At 43.7% G+C, this 21,004-nt stretch overlaps 1 protein-coding gene and 1 pseudogene across 6 annotated transcripts in view; one reads left to right on the top strand and one right to left on the bottom strand.

Moving 5' to 3' along the window:
- Positions 1–21,004, bottom strand: part of LOC112663927 (keratinocyte proline rich protein) — a 109,938-nt gene that overhangs the window by 62,319 nt on the left and 26,615 nt on the right. The window contains exons 1-2 of one of the 6 annotated variants that reach the window (XR_003139446.3): positions 1,478–1,524; positions 422–1,077 (exon numbers count right to left, since the gene is read on the bottom strand). Coding sequence is in view for 3 of the 6 variants with exons in the window: in XM_035700634.2 (XP_035556527.1) it covers positions 17,499–19,302; positions 20,765–20,781 (1,821 nt within the window). In the remaining 3 variants the exon portion in view is untranslated. Of the gene's footprint in view, positions 1–421; positions 1,078–1,477; positions 1,525–16,793; positions 19,303–20,764; positions 20,790–20,832; positions 20,905–21,004 lie in introns of those variants that run through there. The other 5 variants (XM_025452941.3, XM_035700634.2, XR_007402946.1 and 2 more) reach the window with 5 other exon arrangements.
- LOC112663928 (alcohol dehydrogenase class-3-like) lies at positions 6,579–7,737 on the top strand (annotated as a pseudogene).

The following is a 21,004-nucleotide window of genomic DNA, read 5'->3' as shown; positions in this document are numbered from 1 at the left end:
TTCAGCGACCCAGGGATGCAACAACTGGATATCATATGAGGCATGGTATCAGCCCTCAGGAGGACACTCCTTGCAAAAATGTACAGCTGGACCTAGTCAGGAAGAAACATCAAACAGACCCAAATTGACAGGCATTCCACCAAAACCAAAACTGTTTCAAAATCTTCAAACCATAAAAAGCCTGGACTGTCACAGATGGGAGGGAACTAACAAATTCTGGCAACTAAAGGCAAGGTTGGTTCCTGAACTGGAATCTGAACCAATAAAAATTGGTTTTGTTCTTAAGGACATTAGTGGTGCCAAGGGGCAAATCTGAGTAAGTTCTGTAGACACCGAGGCCTCAGAGGAAGCAGAAGTTGAGGCCAGTATGAGAAAGATAAAGTAGGAATGAATAGAAAACAACAATCGAGGCAAGAGGGAATGAAGATTTCTAGTTTTATTGTTGCACATCAGGCTGGGTTGACAACAAGGTACGCTACAGAAGGGTGCAGGGTCTGTGCTTTGGGTTCCCAGGGTAGCCACACATATGGGGGAGGTGAGGAAATGGGTTTTTAGGAGAGGGGTTTTGGCTCTTGGACACCAGGGCACAAGGATCCTCTGGGCCAGAGCTCAAGGCTGCACTCAGACCCCGCAGCCACTTGAGCTGACCCAGCAGGGGGAGCTGGAGCAGGACCAAGAGGAAGGGTTTGGCCACTGGCTATCCCCTAGTATGTTCTTCTTGGCTCAGAGTCCGCTTCAGCAGCAGCCTCCAGACGACTGACTGCTGCCCCCTCCACAGCAGCCCAAGCCCCCTGAGGGCTGGCTGCAGCAGCCTGAGCTCTGGTGTCTCTGGCGGTGGGACCTGTGTCGCCTGTGGTGGCTCAGGCAGCAGCCGCCACCCCCGGAGCTGGAGCCACAGCAGCCGCCACCCCCGGAGCTGGAGCCACAGCAGCCCCCAGAGCTGACACTGCAGCAAGAAGAGACTGGGGGGCACTTTGGGGGACACTTGGGGGGGCACTTGGGGGTGGGACACTTGGGAGGGGGCTGGCACTGCTGCTGATTCTGCTGGCAGGACATCTCAGTGGGCAGGGTCAGGACCTGAGGGAGAGTCACACAGTGAGTCAGACCCAGGACACAGAGCCTCCCACTGCCCCTCTCACCCTCTTAGCATCTCACATTATTATAGAAACATCACAAGAAACGTCCCATATAATCCAACAGCTGCATGACTTTCCCATATTCTGGCATCATCTGTTTGGATCCTCTGTAGAGACTTATAAGGTAAACACGCACTTTCCTCCAGTATACATAGTGTAAATGAAGACCGAACCATGTTACTAAATATGTGCAAGAGTCTAAAGCCTTATACGTGAAGATGGAATTTATTCCTCTTCTGGCACCATGGATCCTTTCCCCCCAAATCCCCACTCCATCTGTCCCTGCTCTGGACTGTGCTCTGTCTTTGAAGGAACTGGTCCTGTTCCCAGGGGACACTTACGTGCACGGGCAGCACAAGGTTGTCAGCACCTCAGCAGACAAGTGCTTGGAGGTGCTCTGACCCCAAGGTCCTTTTATTCTGGTCTTGGGCCCTGCCCCCAGCCTGTGAGACAGGACCTGGGCATGAGGGCACCACCTCCCACCACCCACATGGTCCTGTGACAGGTGGTGACTGGCATCTCCCTGCCTTTTCCATGGGGCCCAGCACAGCTGCTCCCAGCCAGGATAGGGCTTCTTAGAAACAAGGAGTGACCCAGTTGTGGAAAATTTACTTTGACCTGCCTTATTCTCCTTGGCAAGAGTCACCTGGGAAGCCTCATAGATCCTGTTTTGGACCTTGGGCGCCAGTCTCCTTCTTTCCTTCCTTCTGCCAACGTAAATGCAGTGGCTCTTGGGCAGCCTGCTCTGGACTATAGTTTAGAGATACCTTCACATTTTTTTTTTCTACTCTGCCAGGCTCACAGAGATCAGCAAACTTGTCTGGAGCCCAAATCTTCCCCTCTGCCTGCTTTATATAGTCTGCAAGCTAAGAGTGGTTTTATATGTTTAAATGTTTGGGAAAAAATCAGAAGAATAGTTCATGACACATGGGAGTCATATTAAATTCTAATTTCAATCTTCATGGCATTTTAGTTGGAACCCATCTGCGTTCATTTCTTTATTATCTACAGCTATTTTCACAGTGCAGTGGTAGAGTTGAGTAGTTGAGTCAAAGATCCTATGGCTCCCAAAGCCTAAAATATTTTGTCTTTAGCCCTTTGTTGAAAAATTTGCTGATCTCTGTGTATCCCATTGCTTTTAAGAGCCTAGAGTCAGACCCTGGAATGCAATCCTCGTTCTTCTACCTGGTCACTTGTGAAAGTTACATAAAGTGACTCTTTTTAAATTTTATTTATCTGTCTCCTCTGTTAAAAAGTGTGAATAATGGCAAAAATATCTCACAGGGAGGGGCACCTGGGTGACCCAGTCGGTTAGCCAGACTCTTGATTTTGGCTCAGGTGATGATCTCAGGGTCCTGAGAGGTGCCCTGCCACAGGCTCTGCACTCAGTAGGGACTCTGCTTCAAGGTTCGCTCTCTGCCCCACCTCCCTCAATAAACAAATAAATCTTTTAAAAATATCTCATAGGGATACTGCTTCAGTCAGTAAGACAATGTAACGAACAAGTCTGACAGAAGACCTGTAACATGGTGGGCCCTTAAATAATAAGATACCTATATATTCACAAATAAAGGGAAAACATCTGTCTTTTGTAAGTCATACCTTCCTTCAAAGGAGGGAAAATTAGGACTCTTATTTTGTTTTTTGTTTTTTCCAAAAAAACACCATTTTTTATTGGAAATTTTTATTTTATTTTGTATTAACCATTTTTTCCTTTCTGTTTAAGACTCCTTTGTTCTGCTAAATGTCTTGATTTGTTTGACTCTGCAATAGCTCCAGGAAAGGAGTTCATGGTGAGGAGGAGGGTAGCTCCGTGTTGTCCCCATAATTATACACCACTCAACAACCAGGTGGCAGCAAAGAGTAAAGTCTAAGTGTGGGAAGTAGATGCCAGGGCCAGGGCAACTCAACAGCGAGTGCGTCCTCCCTCTAGGGACTCTTTAAGCCCCAGGCAACACCCTGGCTCTAGGTTTTTATTACTGTTTACTCAAAATGTTTTCCTACTATACTTTCAATGGATGAAGAGCAAGGATAGGAGTTCATTCTTGGTTCAAGTTGGTGTATAATAAATACCACAATGAGATTTTCCAAAAGTAAACTAATTAGAAGCACACTGAAGCCAGAAGAAGCGTGTGAAGGAAAACCCTCTCTCTTTCCTGCCAATGGTAGAAACACTGGGAGAGAATCTGAAATTCCCCAGAACTTGAAGCAACATAATGAATAAGTCATAAGGAAAGGCTGAGCCGGTTGACATGTAGTTGCAAGACATGAATATGTGTTTATGTCCATGCATGTGGATGTACAAATAATATACAGAGGCTAAATGTGTGTTTATATACACATACATGTATTTTATCTTAAACTGTGTGTGTGTGTGTGTGTGTGTGTGTGTGTGTGTACTTCATTGGTCATTTTTGCCTCTCACTTTCCTGGTTTTTCCCTCTGTCTTTTCTTCATTAGAGATCTTCTAAGAAATAATTGTCTATGGCCACATAAAACATCCTTATTTGCCAGGAACAGTTTGGATTATGCCTTCTGTCACAGCATAAATCATAAACTGTTTTTTCAATCTCAAGTGTGTCCCAGTTTGGATGATGAATTATAGAGTCACATTACCAGTAAATGAAGTTTTCTGAAACACCTTCACTGATTCAGGCTAAAACCTAAACTCCTTCTCCTTGCATTTAAATATCTATGCAATATGAAGCTATTCTGCTTCTATGGGTGTTTCCCCCCACCCCTTTCCTCCCTTAAGAGAAGAAATCTTTCTCTGAAGCTGAATTGGCCTATGAGCTCTACTTTGGACTGTTTACTTTGTGCTTTATTTTACTTTATGTGACATATCTCTGATATGGGATTGAATTCTTCTTGAGAGTAGAGTCTGGATCTAATATGTTTGCCTCTCCCATCAGCACCTAGAGCCAAGACATGCATTTATAATCATTTTACCAGCATTTCATAGCACCTGGGAGTTTGCAAACAGCTTTTTCCTGTGATGTAAGGTAGTCAGATAAGACATGCACAGTGATGAGTGCTGACCATACCATCCTAGAGATCCGTATGAGGTTATATGTTACTCATGGATGATGTTTGTCCTCAGGGCTCCATTGTGGAAGGAGAGGTCAGGACACAGGTAGTACTACTCAGAAGCCCAGCTCACTGATTCCTAGAATGATGGACCTCAGATGCCATTGGATCATCCCTCTGCCTCTAGGCAGAGAAGGCAGCACCCAATCATCAATTAATCTGACTTGGGCACAGGCAAAAAAACAGCAGCATGCATGTAATACCATGCAGACTCATTTCTAAACCATGACTATTAGATTCCAATAGATTTATATTGATTTGGCATCATTTCAATAGAAAAAAAAAATGTTTGGTTTTGTGAAGTCATCTACTCATCTGTATGTCCTGATAACCTCAAGGGATAGGAGGAAACACTGCTGAAATCCATATGAAGTCATTAAAACAGTGTGAATTTTGCTCTTTTCTCTACACTCTGCAGCCATTTGTGGAGACAGAACTTTATACATTATTGACTTTTAGTATATTCTCCCTTTCAAAAATTAATAAATGTGCCTAATTTAAAAGTTAAAATATACGTAAAAAATAGCACCATAAATAAGACAGAAAGAAAAGTGATCCATTGGGGGAAATTACAACACATTTGGTAGGTATTTAGAAAAATGGCTCTTATACATCAATAAAAAATATGCAAGCACACCAATAAAAGGATGGACAAAGGATTGGAACAGGCAATACACACATAAGAAGAGAAACACAAATGGCCAAAAAGTAACTGAAAATATGTTCAATGTTACTAAGCATCAAAGAATTTTGTAAAAACCTGTTTTTATGGTATAGAGTATCTATCCAATTTACTCATTCATATCAGATTGGCAAAGACCGAGTGCCTAACAAATACTCAGTGTAGGGGTGCCTGGGTGGCTCAGCAGTTAAGTGTCTGCCTTTGGCTCAGGGTGTGATCCTGGAGTCCTGGGATCAAGTCCCACATCGGGCTCCCTGCATGGACCCTGCTTCTCCCTCTGCCTATGTCTCTGTCTCTCTCTGTGTGCCTCTCATGAATAAATAAATAAATATATATTTTTTTAAACCAAATACTCAGTATTGGAGAGGATGCATGGAATTGGACACTCATGTTTCACTAGTAAGAAAATAAATCAGCATACTGATTATGCATGACAATATGATGATTCATTAATTCAATACATTCTTTATGGTGTGTAAATGAATTAGAATGTAAAATGAGAACAGTTCGTGTATAATGTTTGAATATCTAAGAATTTAGCCTTAGGAGAGATAATGTAACTAAACACAATGGGTTTGCAGCTTATAGTTCATTAAATTGAACACAACCCAAGAAGCATTAAAAGCAAAGAACTTTTTATTGCTTTTTACAAGTTAAGGAGATGGGGAGATGACTCAAAGCACTGGCTCACCAGGAGGTTAGTACAAGAAGCTTTTATTTAGTGCATTAGGGGTGGGGCAGGAGCTTGCATATACATTAAAGGAACGTAGGCATATTCTATTACTCGGGTATGTTGATTCAACTGTGCATGCCTAGAATGCCAACATTTTAATGCATAAATCCTATGCTCAAAAAAAAATGGTCGACCCCCTCACCCCCCATAGGAGAAGACCTTAGTACTCTAATGAGCTAAAGGAAACTTCAGGATGACTCAGAGGGGCTTCTGCACAGGTCCTCAGTTCCAGTCTGGCTCTAAGTGGCTCCTGTAAGGGGCTATCAGGTGAAACACCTAGCTGAGCTTTCTCCTGCTTTTTTCCCTTCCTCATCCTCTCTTCTACTGATAGTTTTAAGCCCTCTGGTCTGGGTAACTCCTTGTCACATCCTAGCTAACAATATGGGATAAGAAGAAAAGGATATATGCATATGAATATTCCCTGTAGAAAATTACAAATAATAAGAATACAGCACATTATCAGATTCATATGTTTATATTTATTTAAAAAAGCAGAAGATAAAGATTCAAAAATGCTGTTTTAAAAAACAGCAAAATACATAAGTTATATAATAATAACTTTTTTAGATGAACAAGATATTTATGTATCAAATGTAAAAACTTCATTGAAAGAAAAAAATTAAAAACTTTATCAAAAGATACTAAATAAGATTTATACATATGTTCATGGTATAATGGGAAAAAATCACTAAGATGAAAGTTGCTCTAATGATATTATTATATATTTAATACAATACCAGTTAAAATTCTAACATGACACTTTGCTTTGCTATGTCTTGCCTTTGTGGAATGTGATAAACCCATTCTAAAAAGTATATGGAGAAATAAACACTGGTAGATAGCATGATTGATCAGACAACTATAGTAATAAAGACAGTGGATAATCTCACAGAGATCCATGGCTAGGGCACAGATCAGAATTGTGAGCCTAGCATTAAATACAAACAAATATGCAGGAGCAGAGGGCATGGCGAACCAGGTTATCAAGTGCAAGGCTGCAGTTGCCTGGGAGGCAGGAAAACCTCTCTCTATAGAAGAGGTAGAGGTGGCACCCCCAAAGGCTCATGAAGTTCGAATTAAGATCATGGCCACTCCAGTTTGCCACACCGATGCCTACACCCTGAGTGGGGCTGATCCTGAAGGGAGTTTTCCAGTGATCCTGGGACATGAAGGTGCTGGAATTGTGGAAAGTGTTGGCGAAGGAGTTACTAAGCTGAAGGCAGGTGACACTGTCATCCCACTTTACATCCCACAGTGTGGAGAATGCAAATTTTGTCTAAATCCTAAAACAAACCTTTGCCAGAAGATAAGAGTTATACAGGGGAAAGGATTAATGCCAGATGGTACTAGCAGATTTACTCGCAAAGGAAAGACAATTTTACATTATATGGGAACCAGCACATTTTCTGAATAGACAGTTGTGGCAAATATCTCTGTTGCTAAAATTGATCCTTTAGCACCTTTGGATAAAGTCTGCCTTCTCGGTTGTGGCATTTCAACTGGTTATGGTGCTGCTCTGAACACTGCCAAGGTGGAGCCTGGCTCTACTTGTGCCGTCTTTGGCCTAGGAGGAGTTGGATTGGTGACTATCATGGGCTGTAAGGTGGCTGGTGCATCCCAGATCATTGGTGTGGACATCAATAAAGATAAATTCTCAAGGGCCAAGGAGTTTGGAGCCTCTGAATGTATTAACCCCCAGGACTTCAGTAAACCCATCCAGGAAGTGCTCATTGAAATGACTGATGGGGGAGTGGACTATTCCTTTAAGTGTATTGGTAACTTGAAAGTCATAAGAGCAGCACTAGAGGCCTGCCACAAAGGCTGGGGTGTCAGCGTCATAGCTGAGTAGCTGCTTCAGGTGAAGAAATCACCACTCATCCATTTCAGCTGATAACTGGGCGCGTATGGAAAGGCACTGCCTTTGGAGGATGGAAGAGTGTGGAAAGTGTCCCAAAGTTGGTGTCTGAATATATGTCCAGAAAGATAAAAGTTGATGAATTTGTGACTCACAGTCTGTCTTTCGACCAAATTAATGAAGCCTTTGACCTGTTGCATGCAAGAAAGAGCATTCGAACTGTTGTAAAACAGCTTTAAATTCAACAAAGAAAACATGTCCATCCTTGTACTGAAGTCTTGTGGTCCACCTGGAACAGCCAGACAAGCAGGGAGATGCTCTTCTAAGTTCACAGTCTCTTAGACCTTTTCTACTACTACTTTTAGAGTAACCTTCTCTAGGGAATAATATTTTTTGTGTAATTCATAAATCTCTAATCAAGGACAAGGCTAATACAGTCATAAATCTGTTTTCTGAACTCTCCTTCACATGAATAATTGCCAACCCATTAAGGAATATTCTAACATAATAAAAGTAATTTCTGCATTTGTCAAAAAAAAAAAACAAATATGCAAACTTGCTGTGTGGTTGAAATGGCAGTGCAGATTTTTAGGGAATAATGACTATTTTATGATGACCAATGGTTATCTATATGGTGAAAATAGAATTCATACAAATATATAAAAATGAAAGTTTCTGTACAATACAAAGAAAATATAATGAAAGTTTATAATAAAGAAAGGTTTCTTAAAGAAGGCATTGTAGTGAGAAACCCCAGTTCTTTCCTCCTGTGTTTCTTTCCTATGTGTACTTTACTACTCCCATAGAACACTTAGCTCTTAACACTTTTGGCTCCTAGAGGAGTGCTTGTTTTTTTCCCGCACACTGACAAGAGTTAACAGACATCAACTGGGTGTCCTACAGTCTAACTCAGTGCTGACACCATCTACCTGAAGACAGTGTCAGAGTCCACAGGTGAAACTCCCAGTCCCAAGAGACTGCCCCCCACTTCAGATGCCAATCACAGCTAGGTCCCCAGGTTTCCACAACTTTTGTCCAATTTAACTATGAAACAGATATTCCTGTGACCCTCTTCTTCTCAGATTTGAATAATTTGCTAAAGAGGCTCACAGAACTTAGGGAAACACTAACATTTACCAGTTCATTAAAAGATATAATAAAGGATACAGAAGAACAGTTAGATGAAGACATATAGAAGGGGAGGTCTGGGAGGGTCCCAAGTGCAGGAGCTCTTGCCACATTAGAGGTGGGGTGCATCACCTTCCTGGTGCACATGTGTTTGCCAGCCACAGAGCTCTCTGAATGTTGTCCTAATGATATTTTATGGAGATTTCCTCACACAGGCATGATCAATTATTAACTCCATTTCTGGCCCTATCTCTTCCCTGGAGGATAGGCAGTGAGGCTGAAAATTCCAATCTCCTGATAATGGCTTGGTCTTCCTGAGGACCAGACCCCATCCAGGAACCTTCCAGGAGCCCATCCAGAGCTGCCTCAATGGAACCAGGAAATTACAAGTGTTTCAGGAACTTCTTGCCAGGAAATAGGGGCATAGACCAATATATATTTTTTCTGTTTTCTCACAGGCATAAAAAGATTATAGAGCAAAAATTTCACAAACTTGGCTATTTTAAAAGTATATAATTTTATTCGTGAAAAGAAAACATTAAAAATATAAAAAGCCAATATCAGGGAAGATATTTGCAATATCTTTCTATGGAATAAAAGGTAAAATGTGTAAAGAACTTTTGCAAATCAAATAAAAAATATTCCTAAGGTAAGAAAAAGTAATTTACAAAAGAAGAAAACATTGTTCAACAAATATATGAATAGATGCTCAAGATCACTTATGATCAAGAAAATGGATAACACAGGAACAATGAAATACATACAATGAGATATCAAATGGATATTTCACACTCACTGAATAATTATATAAACATCTGGTATTACAAAGTGTTAGCAGGATGAAACAACAGGAACTTTTTTACACTAATAGGGGAATTGTAAACTGGAGACCCATGTGACAATATATTGTAAGGTTAAAATTGAGCATGTCTATAATCTGACCATGTAATTCCTAGCCTCCTGGAGAGGCCATCCTACACACAGACAATATGTAAAGATTTTTTTAAAATAATGGAGTTGTCTAGAACATGAGAGACACCTAACTCTGGGAAACGAACAAGGGGTGGTGGAAAGGGAGGTGGGCAGGGGGGTTGGGGTGACTAGGTGATGGACACTGAGGGGGGCACTTGACAAGATGAGCACTGGGTATTATGCTATATGTTGGCAAATTGAAATCCAATAAAAAAAAGAGTTAAATAATGGAGTTGTCTAGAATTGCAAAATAATTAGAAGCAAAATATATATTCTTTAATAAGAAACTACTTAAATAATTAGGGTGGTTATAAGATGGAGTACAATATAGCAGTGAAAAATAAACTAAATGACAGTGACTAACTTGAATATCTCACAAAGATTCTGTGATAGAAAAGCAAGTTTTCACAAGTGCATCAAATATGTAATATTTAAGTTAAAAATATGTAAACAATTCCATATATTTTAAGAAAATTTATAGTGTAATAGGAATATCAGGAAATACATAGGAATACTTAACCTTAAACTTAGATGAGTCAGACTAATGAATTAGCTCTGGAAGGAAGGTAGAAAGGAAACATGCATCAAATATATGAAATTTTTTTATCTCATTATGGATAATGGGCAAGACATTATTCACTAAATATTTATATTCTTTAAATATCAATTTTTCACAATAAATTTAAAATATTTTAATTTTAGGATGCCTGGGTGGCTCGGCAGTTGAGCATTTGCCTTTGCCTCAGAGCGAGATCCAAGTTCAGGGATCAAGTCCCACATCAGGCTCCCTGTGAGAAGCCTGCTTCTCCCTCTGCCTGCGTCTCTGCCTCTCTCTGTGTGTCTCTCATGAATGAATAAATAAAATCTTTAAAAAATAATCAAATAAAGTATTTTAATTTAAAATCGTTTTTATTACTTTTAAAATATTTAATTTTTTTCAAAAAACTTAATTCAAAATTAAAATTTAAAAATCTTTATAATCATATTTTATTATTTTATATAATATTTATTATATATGAATTATGTATACTAAAATATGCAAATATATAAATATGTCTGTCTTCCCATGTCCCTTACTCCTTCAGTTCCTCCTCCTCCATGCCTCCCTTGACTTGTCTGAGCTGACCAGATCCATTCCTGTTTGTGCTTCCCCTCTACCTGTCTGTTTGTCCAGGCTTTGCTTGCATCTGGACTTGGCTTGCCTTTGTGGCCAACCTCTCTCATCAGAGGGGCCAATTGTCATCTCTCCCTTGTCTTTCTCTCCTTAGGGGTAAACAACTCACTGCTAAAGGGAGATATATTTGTAGTGTTTTATAATATACAAAGTGTATGTAATTTAAATAACCTATCTAATCCTGTGTGACACGGACAGGGGTATATTTTTCTTTTAACCACATTTTATAAATGAAGGAATTATGTGTCAAGGGAAACTGCCAAAGCTAAGACCTCTCTGCTAGTAAGTGGTGGAGCTGGGGTCCAACTCCTATCTCATGATGCCTTTTCCTAAGCATGCTGGCTCACGATTCCACACCCCGCTGGGCCCCTTTCTCCCATACACGGAGCTCAGTCATCCTCCTCTTCTTATGCTGTCTGGGATGCCTGCCCACAACATCTCCATTGCTATTCTTATTTCCAAAGAAGTTTGTATATTTTAATGTTATATATATATTTAAATATGTCCGTTTTTTATTATGTTTTCCTTTGCTAGAATAACAGTCCCTTGAGAAAAAGCATCTCTGTCTGTTTCATTCACTAATACATCCCAAGCATCCAGAATACTGTCTGACATAGTAAAAACTCATTATTTGAATAAGTGTTGACTGCAGCAGTAACAGTGCATTCCATTTCCACACAGTTCTGATTATTAAGTTATTCTCTTTATTTCTAACCAGAAATTTCCAACCATTGGATTTAAGCTCTTGACTTTTACTTTTTCTGACAGAAAGTCTTTCAAATAATGGAAGAGAGAGAGCAACATGCTACTTCTTTGAAAATACATTAAGGGCACCTGGGTGGCTCAAGTCGGTTAAGCATCCAACTCTTGATTTTGGCTCAGGTCATGATCTCAGGGTTGTGAGATCAAGCCCCATGTCCCAGCCCACATCTGGCTTCACACTGGGCATGAAGTCTACTTAAGATTCTCTCCCCATTTCCCTCCACATCTTTCCTCCTGTCTCCTCCTCTCTGAAAAATAAAATATAACATTATTCTTCCTTCCACAGGGAGACCGAGTTTTGAAGCAAGATAAGCCTAGGCTTCGGTTCTAGCACTATCAGGTCTTAGATGTGTGACCAGACAGTTTAGTTAACCTCAGTAGATTTTGTGTGTATGTCTGTGACACTGTCTATAAATTGGAGCAAATAATAGCATCTTGGCAAGTTGTGAGTGTGAGGAAGGATGTAGGTTTCCTGTCTCAGGTGGTGGCTGACCCATAGTAGGCTGACACATCATCGTCTAGCCTCACTCCCATTTGTGCACTGTCTGGACCACTGTCTGGACTAAGCAGAGCAACACTATCATGACTAACTATTAAGAACAGGAGCTCATCACCATGTGCTGCAGACAATCTCACACTTGCCCTATGCTAAGGTTTTAATCAACCAAACTTTTCTTTATATGTGTGGCTTTGATATATCCACTCATCTTCTACAAGTGCAGTAGATCTTTCACTTGAACTCAGAACTTCACCTTTATATTACATTTTATCTTGTCAGATTAGGTCCATTATTCTAACCCACACTGATAGAATCTTTTCTTCAATTTTCCCTCATAATTTGAAGTCACCTGAAACTTAGGCCAGTTTCTTCTTAAGTTTTACTCTAAAATATTGATAAGAACTTCCTTAGAATAGGGTAAAGATGGAGGTGTTTGGAACCAAGAATGATGGTCAAATAAGGAGGAAATATTCCTCTGGTCATCTGTCATGATATTATTTTAATGACAGCATACCTAGTGTTTCTTCCTGGAGTGCTCTCCTCTTTCCTCCATTCATTAGACATCTCCTACCAACTTTCAAATCTCTGATTGTAGGCACCTCCTCTAGGCACTTGAGCCATTTGTACCCCTCCTATGGGTTTCCATGGTACACTGTGCCTCCTATGTTCAAGCTCTTATAAACTCTATAGTCTTTCAAACTCCAAGTAGGTATGATGGTGTCTGCCTTGCTCACCGTTGTATTTCCAAAACCAAGCACAGTTCCTGGGAGATAGCTAGGTTTCATAAATCTTTATCAAATGAATGGATGTTTTTATTTAAGTCGATAAATGATTTTATTCCTGACAGATATAACAATCAAGAACAGAAGAAAGATGTTAACTCATCTCAGGGCTCCTATGATAAGATGTGGTGAGGGACATGATGGGTGGGCTTGGCATAGCTTGGGTTATTCGTAGGCTTCTAGATACTTCTAGTTTAGTCTTTCAGGTCAGGAAGCTTCATCTTTTGGAAGAATGAGTTTGATAGTCCCTGGTGATGGGGAAGCACATGGATTTTTATGCATCACCCTCTCTTCCTAACTAGTTTTAAGCCACAAGCATGTGGATCTTCTGAGATGTCCAACCAGGCCAGAAATCAGGAGTATGCTATGGCCCAGGACCAAGTCTTATTCACCACCTGGTTATTTTCCTGTATGTTGTCTGCACTGCCTTTCTTCTGATTACTACCATCTACCTATAAATAAAGAACTGAGCTATTCTCTTATGCATGATAGTTCTATTTGGTTATTTATCCAGGATTATTCTAGTCTTTAGGACAAACTTTGAAATGTGGAATTCCTCCCTCTTAATATTTAAATAGAGCCTGGATAAAGGAGAGATATACTAAAACTAGGCCTATCTTCTCCCAGCAAAAAATCTGTAACATATATCATACAACCTCCCCTCTCTCAGCCATACACAAGAGCCACATCCTGGGTATTTTGGGTGGCAGTGGTTGGGGATTTAACTGAGAGAAAAGAAGACTCCCTGGTCTTGAGGTGCTCCTAGACTGAGAAGTGGAAAATTTGACTCTGGCGTTGGGTAATTACATAAAAATTTTCACAAAAAGGCAGTTATCAGCCTCATTTTTGTCACCATGTCCACCTTCTCTTTATGCTGTGGCCAGATATGTGCAAGTTTTAACTCTCCTTGTAGATATTGAGTAAGCTTATAGCCCTGGGTATCACTACATCAAAGACTTTTAATCTCAGCTGATCAGAATAATTTTCAAATGGAGGTCTCAGATTCTCTCTCTCTAGAAATTCAATTTAAATAGATCTGGGATAAATCTTGAGACTCTGTCTCTTTAAGTGGGTTCCCGGGTCATTCCACCTATATATGAAGAACTGAGCCTAGTGACAAAGTGCAACTGTGGCTAATCCACCTGGTCTGGAAGGAAATTCTGAGAACATCTAGTGCAATTCCCTCATTCTACAGTGAAAATGCTAATCCCAGAGTGGGAGGCCTAAAAGAGGGAAAGGATAGAGAATTGCACATAGATATAAGCAAGATTTGGGGTGTGGGGGTGGCGGGGCATCCAACCTCTCTTACATTTACTCAGACTAACTAGTCCCTCATCTCTGGAAGCTAGGTCCTCATCCTGGATGCCAAGCATAGGAGTCTGGCTGACCTCTGCTTCATACTGTCTATGATTTGCCTGATGCACTGGCATTTCTGGGCATAGTCTGGTCACCTAGAATGGAAACAATACCATGCAACCTGTGCACTGCCTTAGATGGTTAGTGTGATATTCAAAAAGGAGATTCTCTCACAGGTCTCTGAGCAAGTTTAAAAGGCTTTTATAAGTGGTCTTTTTTGCTCTGAAATTCCAATCCTCAGCCCTTTAAGCTTTGTTCGAATCATTGATATAGAAGCAAAAGGCAGAGTTCTGGGAGGCAGATCATGTGTGAAGGAAGTGGAGAGTGGAAGGGGCGACTGGGTTACTCCTAGGCTTCTAGATACATCTAGAAGGGCTGTCCAAAGCCAAGGCTGAAGGGCCCTAGGAGATCTTAACCCATGCTCCTGGGGTGGCAGCCCCCTTGACACATACATTTTAGAAGCCCCAAGCTTTAAAGTATACAGAGAGATACAACAGACCCATAGACCCGCACACTCCTGGCTACTCCTTTCCCCAGAGCTGCCATAGATGGGTTGTAACTTTTCACAGGTGGCCTACCTGGAGGCACAAGCTTGAGCATCCTGTCAGAGGAGGTGGGAGGACCCAATTCAAACTATTGCCCCAGGAGAGTGGAGCATTGGGCTCTGAGCTCCTCTGGTTACAAAGATGGCACTGAGGCTGGCTGGTGAACAGCTCTGGTCTGTGACAGAGCACAGGCCCAGCCTGACTTACCCAGAGACCCCTATATTCTACTATCATCCAATCTCTTTCCATATCCAGGCCTAGTTATCCTGGGGACCAGAGTCTATCCTGAGACAACAGTGCAGGTCATGGGTCATTGAAACAAAGAGCCTGTGTGGTGACCTGTACACTCAACCTGAGGAAGGTGGGGCTTCCTAGGAGTGAATGCCCTTATCTTCCATTCAGGTCTGGGTTTCTTCTGTGTTTTGAGGGAATGGACTGCTCCACATTCATCCTCCAGAAAAGAGGGTCCTTGTTCAGGGGTATGTTTGAAAGAACAGGGGGAGAGATCTAATGAGAATCCCCATCTGGGTCTTTCAAGCCTCTCCCCACCCCCACCCAGGGGTCTAGGTAATAGGAAAATAGGGGTGTCCCATGGGAGCTATTTGGACCCTGCCAAGCCCTTGAGGGCTTGTGCCACAGAGCAGATAGGGTCCTAGAAGAGCCTGGATTTGAAGAGAAGAGGCAAAAGTAAAACTGGTGAAAATAACCTGTCCAAAAAAAATGTGTTGGAAGAAGAGGCAGAGATTATGACTGAGATAAAAGATGCCACATGTAGTAGCAAAGAGTGTAGGCTTGGAATTGAGTCTGGCTGTGTGGCTTTAGCCTGTGTGCTTCCTTCCAGCTCTGTCAAGTGGTGAGATAATAATGCTTGTGTCGTGGGCTATTCTGAAAATCAGAGGACATATATTATATATATATATATAATCACACACATACATATACATATATTCATGTTCTACCTGTATAATGTATTTCACTAAACTAGTAACAACCAAACACTGGGCAGCAGAAATACCTGGAGGGCTGGTTAAAATCAGGCTTCGCAGGCCTCACCGCCAGAATCTCTGCTTCAGTAGGTCTGATATGATGCACTTGTATTTGTCACAATGTCCTAGTGGTGCTATGCTGCTGGTTCAAGTACCACCCTGAGAACCAGCGCTCTAGGCAGTAAGCTCTCTGAGAGCAAAGAGGAGTTATTTCTGTGCCTTTTACTAGTCCCCACTTGACAGATAAGCAATGAATATTTGTCAGTAAAAAAATTGAATGAATGTACTTCACATAAAGAAGTCCGGTTTTCCTTTGCCAGGTGTCTCTTAGGTCTCTACCTCTGACACTGCAAGGCCAGATCCCTGGGACAAGGGAAAGATATCCTCAGAGCCAAAGATGTCCTCTGGATCTGTGGTGCTAACCTGTGGAGCTGAATCTGTGAGTCCAGGCCAGAGTCACTCCCTGCTGTCCTCTTAAGAGGCCCTCTTTGTCCTCTACAGACCATGGTGGCCTCAGGCTACTGTCTCCCTTTGGGGATAGGTTCACCTCAAAAGCACTCATTCCATAGCACCCATCTCAAAGATAGGGAGTGGGAGAAGAGGACCCTCTAAGCTGTATCTTCATACTACCAAGACCACTCATGCCCAGTGGGATTCAAAAGCAATGGAGGAACATAGAGGCAGCCTTTTCTATGATGAAAAAAAAAAAAAAAAGGCGCAAATGGTTTATTCTGAGCAAAAGAAGAGTGTACCCTGTGTGGAATATCACAGAGAGCTTCCAGTTCTCCTCAGGCTCCCCTCCCACTCCCAACACTCATAGCTGGATGACCTGCCCAGCCCAGACCTGAGACCTCTACCCCCAGACTGAGGAGCAAGAGTTCTTCTTGTTCTCTCATTCCTCCTGCCTTTTCATCCAGCTTCTCCTGCCAGACAGCAGGGACACCGAGAGGAGACAGAAAACCCATAAGGTAATTCACTGGTCAAGCAAAACTCAGATCATGAGTACAATAAACTCAAGAAAAATAATAATAACAAAGAAGCTCATCCCAGAGAGTCAGGAAGGAGTAAAAAATCAGGCATTATGCAAGACTCGGACTATGAGGGTACCATCTTTATTGTTACATGACCTCCTTCTGTCCCAGATCCTGGAGTTGCCAGTCAGGATAGATCGTCGCTCAAGCTGCCAACCCACAAGCCTTGCAGAGCAGCTGCTTGCCTCAGGAGAAGCACAGGGCTTTAGAGATATTCTCACTTCACTCAAATGGGAGCTTACAACCTAGTTGGTCAAGAAAAACAGACACACTGGAAAAGTGAAATAATTCAAGAGATATTGCAAGGCAGTTGCCAAACGGCTGGTATGAGCAATGCAGTAAGTTTTAGGAACTTGGCATAGGTTCCCATGGGTAGGAACAAACAGAAAAGACCAAGGAAGAGGTCTTGAAAGATGGGCTGAATTTCAGAGGCTGGGCATAGCAGAGAATTGGTCCAGGCAAGGAGGGCAGGAAGTGAGCAGAGGCTTAGAGGCAAGGGACACCCAAGGTATATTCTGGACAACACCCAGATGTGCCCTGGTGGCCAGACTGGTTTGGCTGGAACTGAGGGTGTGTTCAGGGGAGGAGCCAGATGTAGGGCTGGAGAGGGGCCTGAGACCCAGGGGTGGATCCTGAGATGGCATGCAATGGAGTTTGGACATCACCTCCGGCTGTCTTTGGAAAGAAGCACACAAGAACATACTGGAAATTGAGGCTGCTGGGAAAGGAGGCAGAACATTTTCAGGGCAGGAGGCAAGGATGTCTCATCCTTAAAAATAAGCACCCTTTGTTCCAGCATCAGAACCGCCTTTCAGTCCAACACAGGTGCCTCCTTGGTCTCCACAATCACCAAAACCCTGTGGCTCTGGAATCCCATCACAAGGTCTAAAGTTGTCACCACTTCCTTGCCACTGGTTACAACCAGTTGGGCCACAGCTGGGGGCCTCGGTGTCCAGGAGGCATGGACTAGACTCATGACAGCCTAGGTCTCCTGGGCCTGGGTTCGGACGTGGTCCCGAGCTCGGGCTGGGACAGCGCAGAGGCTCGGCACAGGGCTCTGGGCTCGGGCAGGGTGCTGGAAGGGGACTTGGCTCTGGAAGTGGGTAGGCTGCTGGGCGCTCACAGGGCTGCGGACAGGGACGTGGCTCGGGAAATTCACGCTGCACTGGTCTAGGTCGTGGGGCTGCACGCGGGGCTGGACGTGGTTCCGGACACAGACAGGGTTCGGAAAGTCGCCGCGGTGGAGGACAGGAGCGCGGCCCGGACCTTGCACAGGGTTCTGGGCGCTGGTACCGCCGTGGAGCAGGACGTGGACAGGGACTTGGGGCAGCAAGTGGGCATCGCTGCAGCGAACTCTCTGGACTCCGGTCCAGACGCCGTGATGGACAGAAGCTTGGGAGTGGACGTGACTCTGCAGGTGGCCTCAGCTCCGGGCAGGAGGCTCCCCAGGAGGGTCGTGGGGCACAACTCTCAGAGCAGCGTCTGATGGGAGGAATCTGAACTGCACACTTTTGCGGGGGCACCTGCTTGGGGCAGCAGGGGGAGGAAATCTCTATCCGACACTTGGGACCACATCTCCCAGCGCAGCCTGAGGAAGGACCCCGCGGGCAGCCACTGCTATAGATGGGCTCAGAGCGGCGTGGTGGGGTGCAGTAGTTATAGGAGCCCGAAGAACACGCAGATGGCAGGCAGCGGCTGTGGAAGGGCTCAGACCTTCGTGGTGGGGAACAGCTGCGGTAGAGAGGCTGCAGCGGGCCAGGCGGGAGGCACCTGCTGGTGCTCTGGGAGCGGCTGCGCTGAGAGGAGAAGCTCCCATAAGAGCCTCGGGCCTGGCACTGGGGTGCACAAGTGCTGAATGAAGCCCGGGACTGACGCTGGGGGGCGCAGTTGCTGTAGGCGGTCCTGGATTGGAACTGGGGGGTGCAATTGTTGTAGGAAGCTGGGGACTGACCCTGCAGGGCGTATCTGCCATAAGAACCTTGATACTGACGCTGGGTGGAGAATTTCCCCTGAGTTTGGGAAACTGGGGGACAAGCCACATAAGTCTGGACAGGCTGAGGAGCTGGACAGGGTACAAAGTTCTGGACTGGGTATTCCACAAAACAAGTTTCTGTATAGCAAACTGGAGCACATTCTACATAACATGTCTGAACAGGGCATGGACCTTCACACTGCACATAGGAAACCTCAGGCTGGCATAGGGCCTGGCTTTGAACAGAGGAAATTTGAGACTGGCATGGAGCCTGGCACTTCACCTGGGTGGTCTTAGACGGGCATGGAGCCTGGCACTTCACCTGGGCGGTCTTAGATGGGCATGGGGCCTGGCACTTCACCTGGGTGGTCTTAGACTGGCTCGAAGCCTGGCACTTCACCTGGGAAGCTTGAACTGGGCATGGTGCAGGACACTCTATAATTTGCATCTCACGAGGGGCTTGGACTACCACCTGGCTGTTGGCACTGGGCGACTTGGAGGAGTAGAAAGAGGAACCCTTCACACAGCACTGGGGAAGCGGCAGGCAACATTGAATCTGCTGCTGGTCACACATGGTTCTGATGAAGGCAGGTGAGTGAGACCTGACAGTAGAAAGATCAGTGTTAGGAGGATGAGTTGTTGGGGGAGAAGGATCTAGGACCAAGGGAAAGACACTGCTTCTTCCCTATACTTTCCTCCCCAACTATCAACCTTTACCCAAAAACACTTACTGAGTTAGAGGGATCCATTATTAGTCACCACTGCCACTGAGACCTGTCCTGATCTAAGGGAGCTTCAAAGGCACAGCCACAGTTGTAGGCATCCAGAGTCTCCCCTTGGAGGGTGGGCACAGAGTGCAACTGCACCCCCCTGCGTCAGTCCCGGGCTTCATTCAGCACAGAGTGTCTAACACAGAGTGTGTTGAAGACCTTAGGATTCCTTGTCCTAAGTGGCAGGAGAGCACTCTACAGGAGGTAGAGATAACACTGCTTCGGAGGCTGTAGCCCAAAGTGGGGTCTCCACACCCACAGGAGCTTGGATATCCTCACATACATACACTGGTGACACATACAAGTGCAAACATGTAAAAACGAGCAGGTGGGAGTAAGTGTTCAGGTTCCATCTGTGCCCGAAGCACCCACTGAAAAGTAAAGGATCCAGTCCATTATTGCACAGCTCAAACCCAATATAAATGTTTGTTTCTCCACATTCAATCTTTTTAGGTGAATTTCTTTAAACAACCCTCATAGACATATGCAAAACACACACAGACAAAACATGCCAGCCTTGGAAAGGCTCAGAACCAACATGGCAATCTGCCCAGGCAGGTTGCTGTTCTAAATTATCTGACATGGGACAACCTGCTACTTCAGAAATGTTTTCTCCTTAGCTCCTCGTAAAGGCAAGGAATGAGTGCCTAGATGGGGTAACCCAGAAAGTGCAAGATTCCTAAATCACAAGACTGACTGACGTTCAGCCACACATAAAACCCTGCACAGCAGAAGCATACAAACGTGATTTGGGGGATACAAGCATACCCCAACATGACACTTATCCAGGGAGAAACAGAAGCAATCTCCATTCCTCTGCCCTCCCTAAATTCATCTGTTTGTATACAGGCAGCCCTGTGACTGGCATAGCAGGGTGGCTGATTTAACAATTAATTCACCCAACAAAACACTTCTCAATAGGCTCCAGAAATACTGAAAATGCTTCTAATGAAAAGCAAAGCCTTCCATTCTCCATTTATAGAGAATATCTACAAACACATGCCCTTAGGGAAAGTAACCCCCTGACACACAACTCTGCTCATAAGGTGTAAATGCATCTTTTCCAGGAAAAGAGATCCTGATGTGGGAAAATGCTACTTGAGGAGGAGACCACTATTATCAAAGGCAAATACACTGACTTCAGGCCCTCAGTTCTTTGCACAAACTCCACAAATATTCTTATTATATCTCCTAAAAGTCTACCAGACATTTCTCCTCAGGTTTATGTATCACTCTTCCTTCAAGCACTTCCTGGAAGGTGCTTGAAGCTCCCCCACCTCCCACCATGCCTTACCTTGTGAATCTGGGCATCCCCTGAGATGCATCTCTAGCCCAATCCCGGGACCCAACCCCTAGACTCACCCTCCTCACAGCAAGCAGACATTCAGGCTGAAGGATCTGGGCAGAGGGCTGTCTTTATATAAAGAGCTCTGGGCCTGGCTTAATCCATGAGACAGCTTATTGGCATCTGCCTGGCTCATCACCCAGGTTAGCATTCCAGCAGCAGTCCCCTCCCTGTATGCCTGACCTTGCA

The sequence above is a fragment of the Canis lupus genome, chromosome 17 (assembly GCF_003254725.2).
Source record: "Canis lupus dingo isolate Sandy chromosome 17, ASM325472v2, whole genome shotgun sequence".
NCBI lineage: Eukaryota > Metazoa > Chordata > Mammalia > Carnivora > Canidae > Canis > Canis lupus.
Note: the sequence above shows the minus strand (reverse complement) of the source record. Positions and strands in the feature narration are given on the sequence as shown.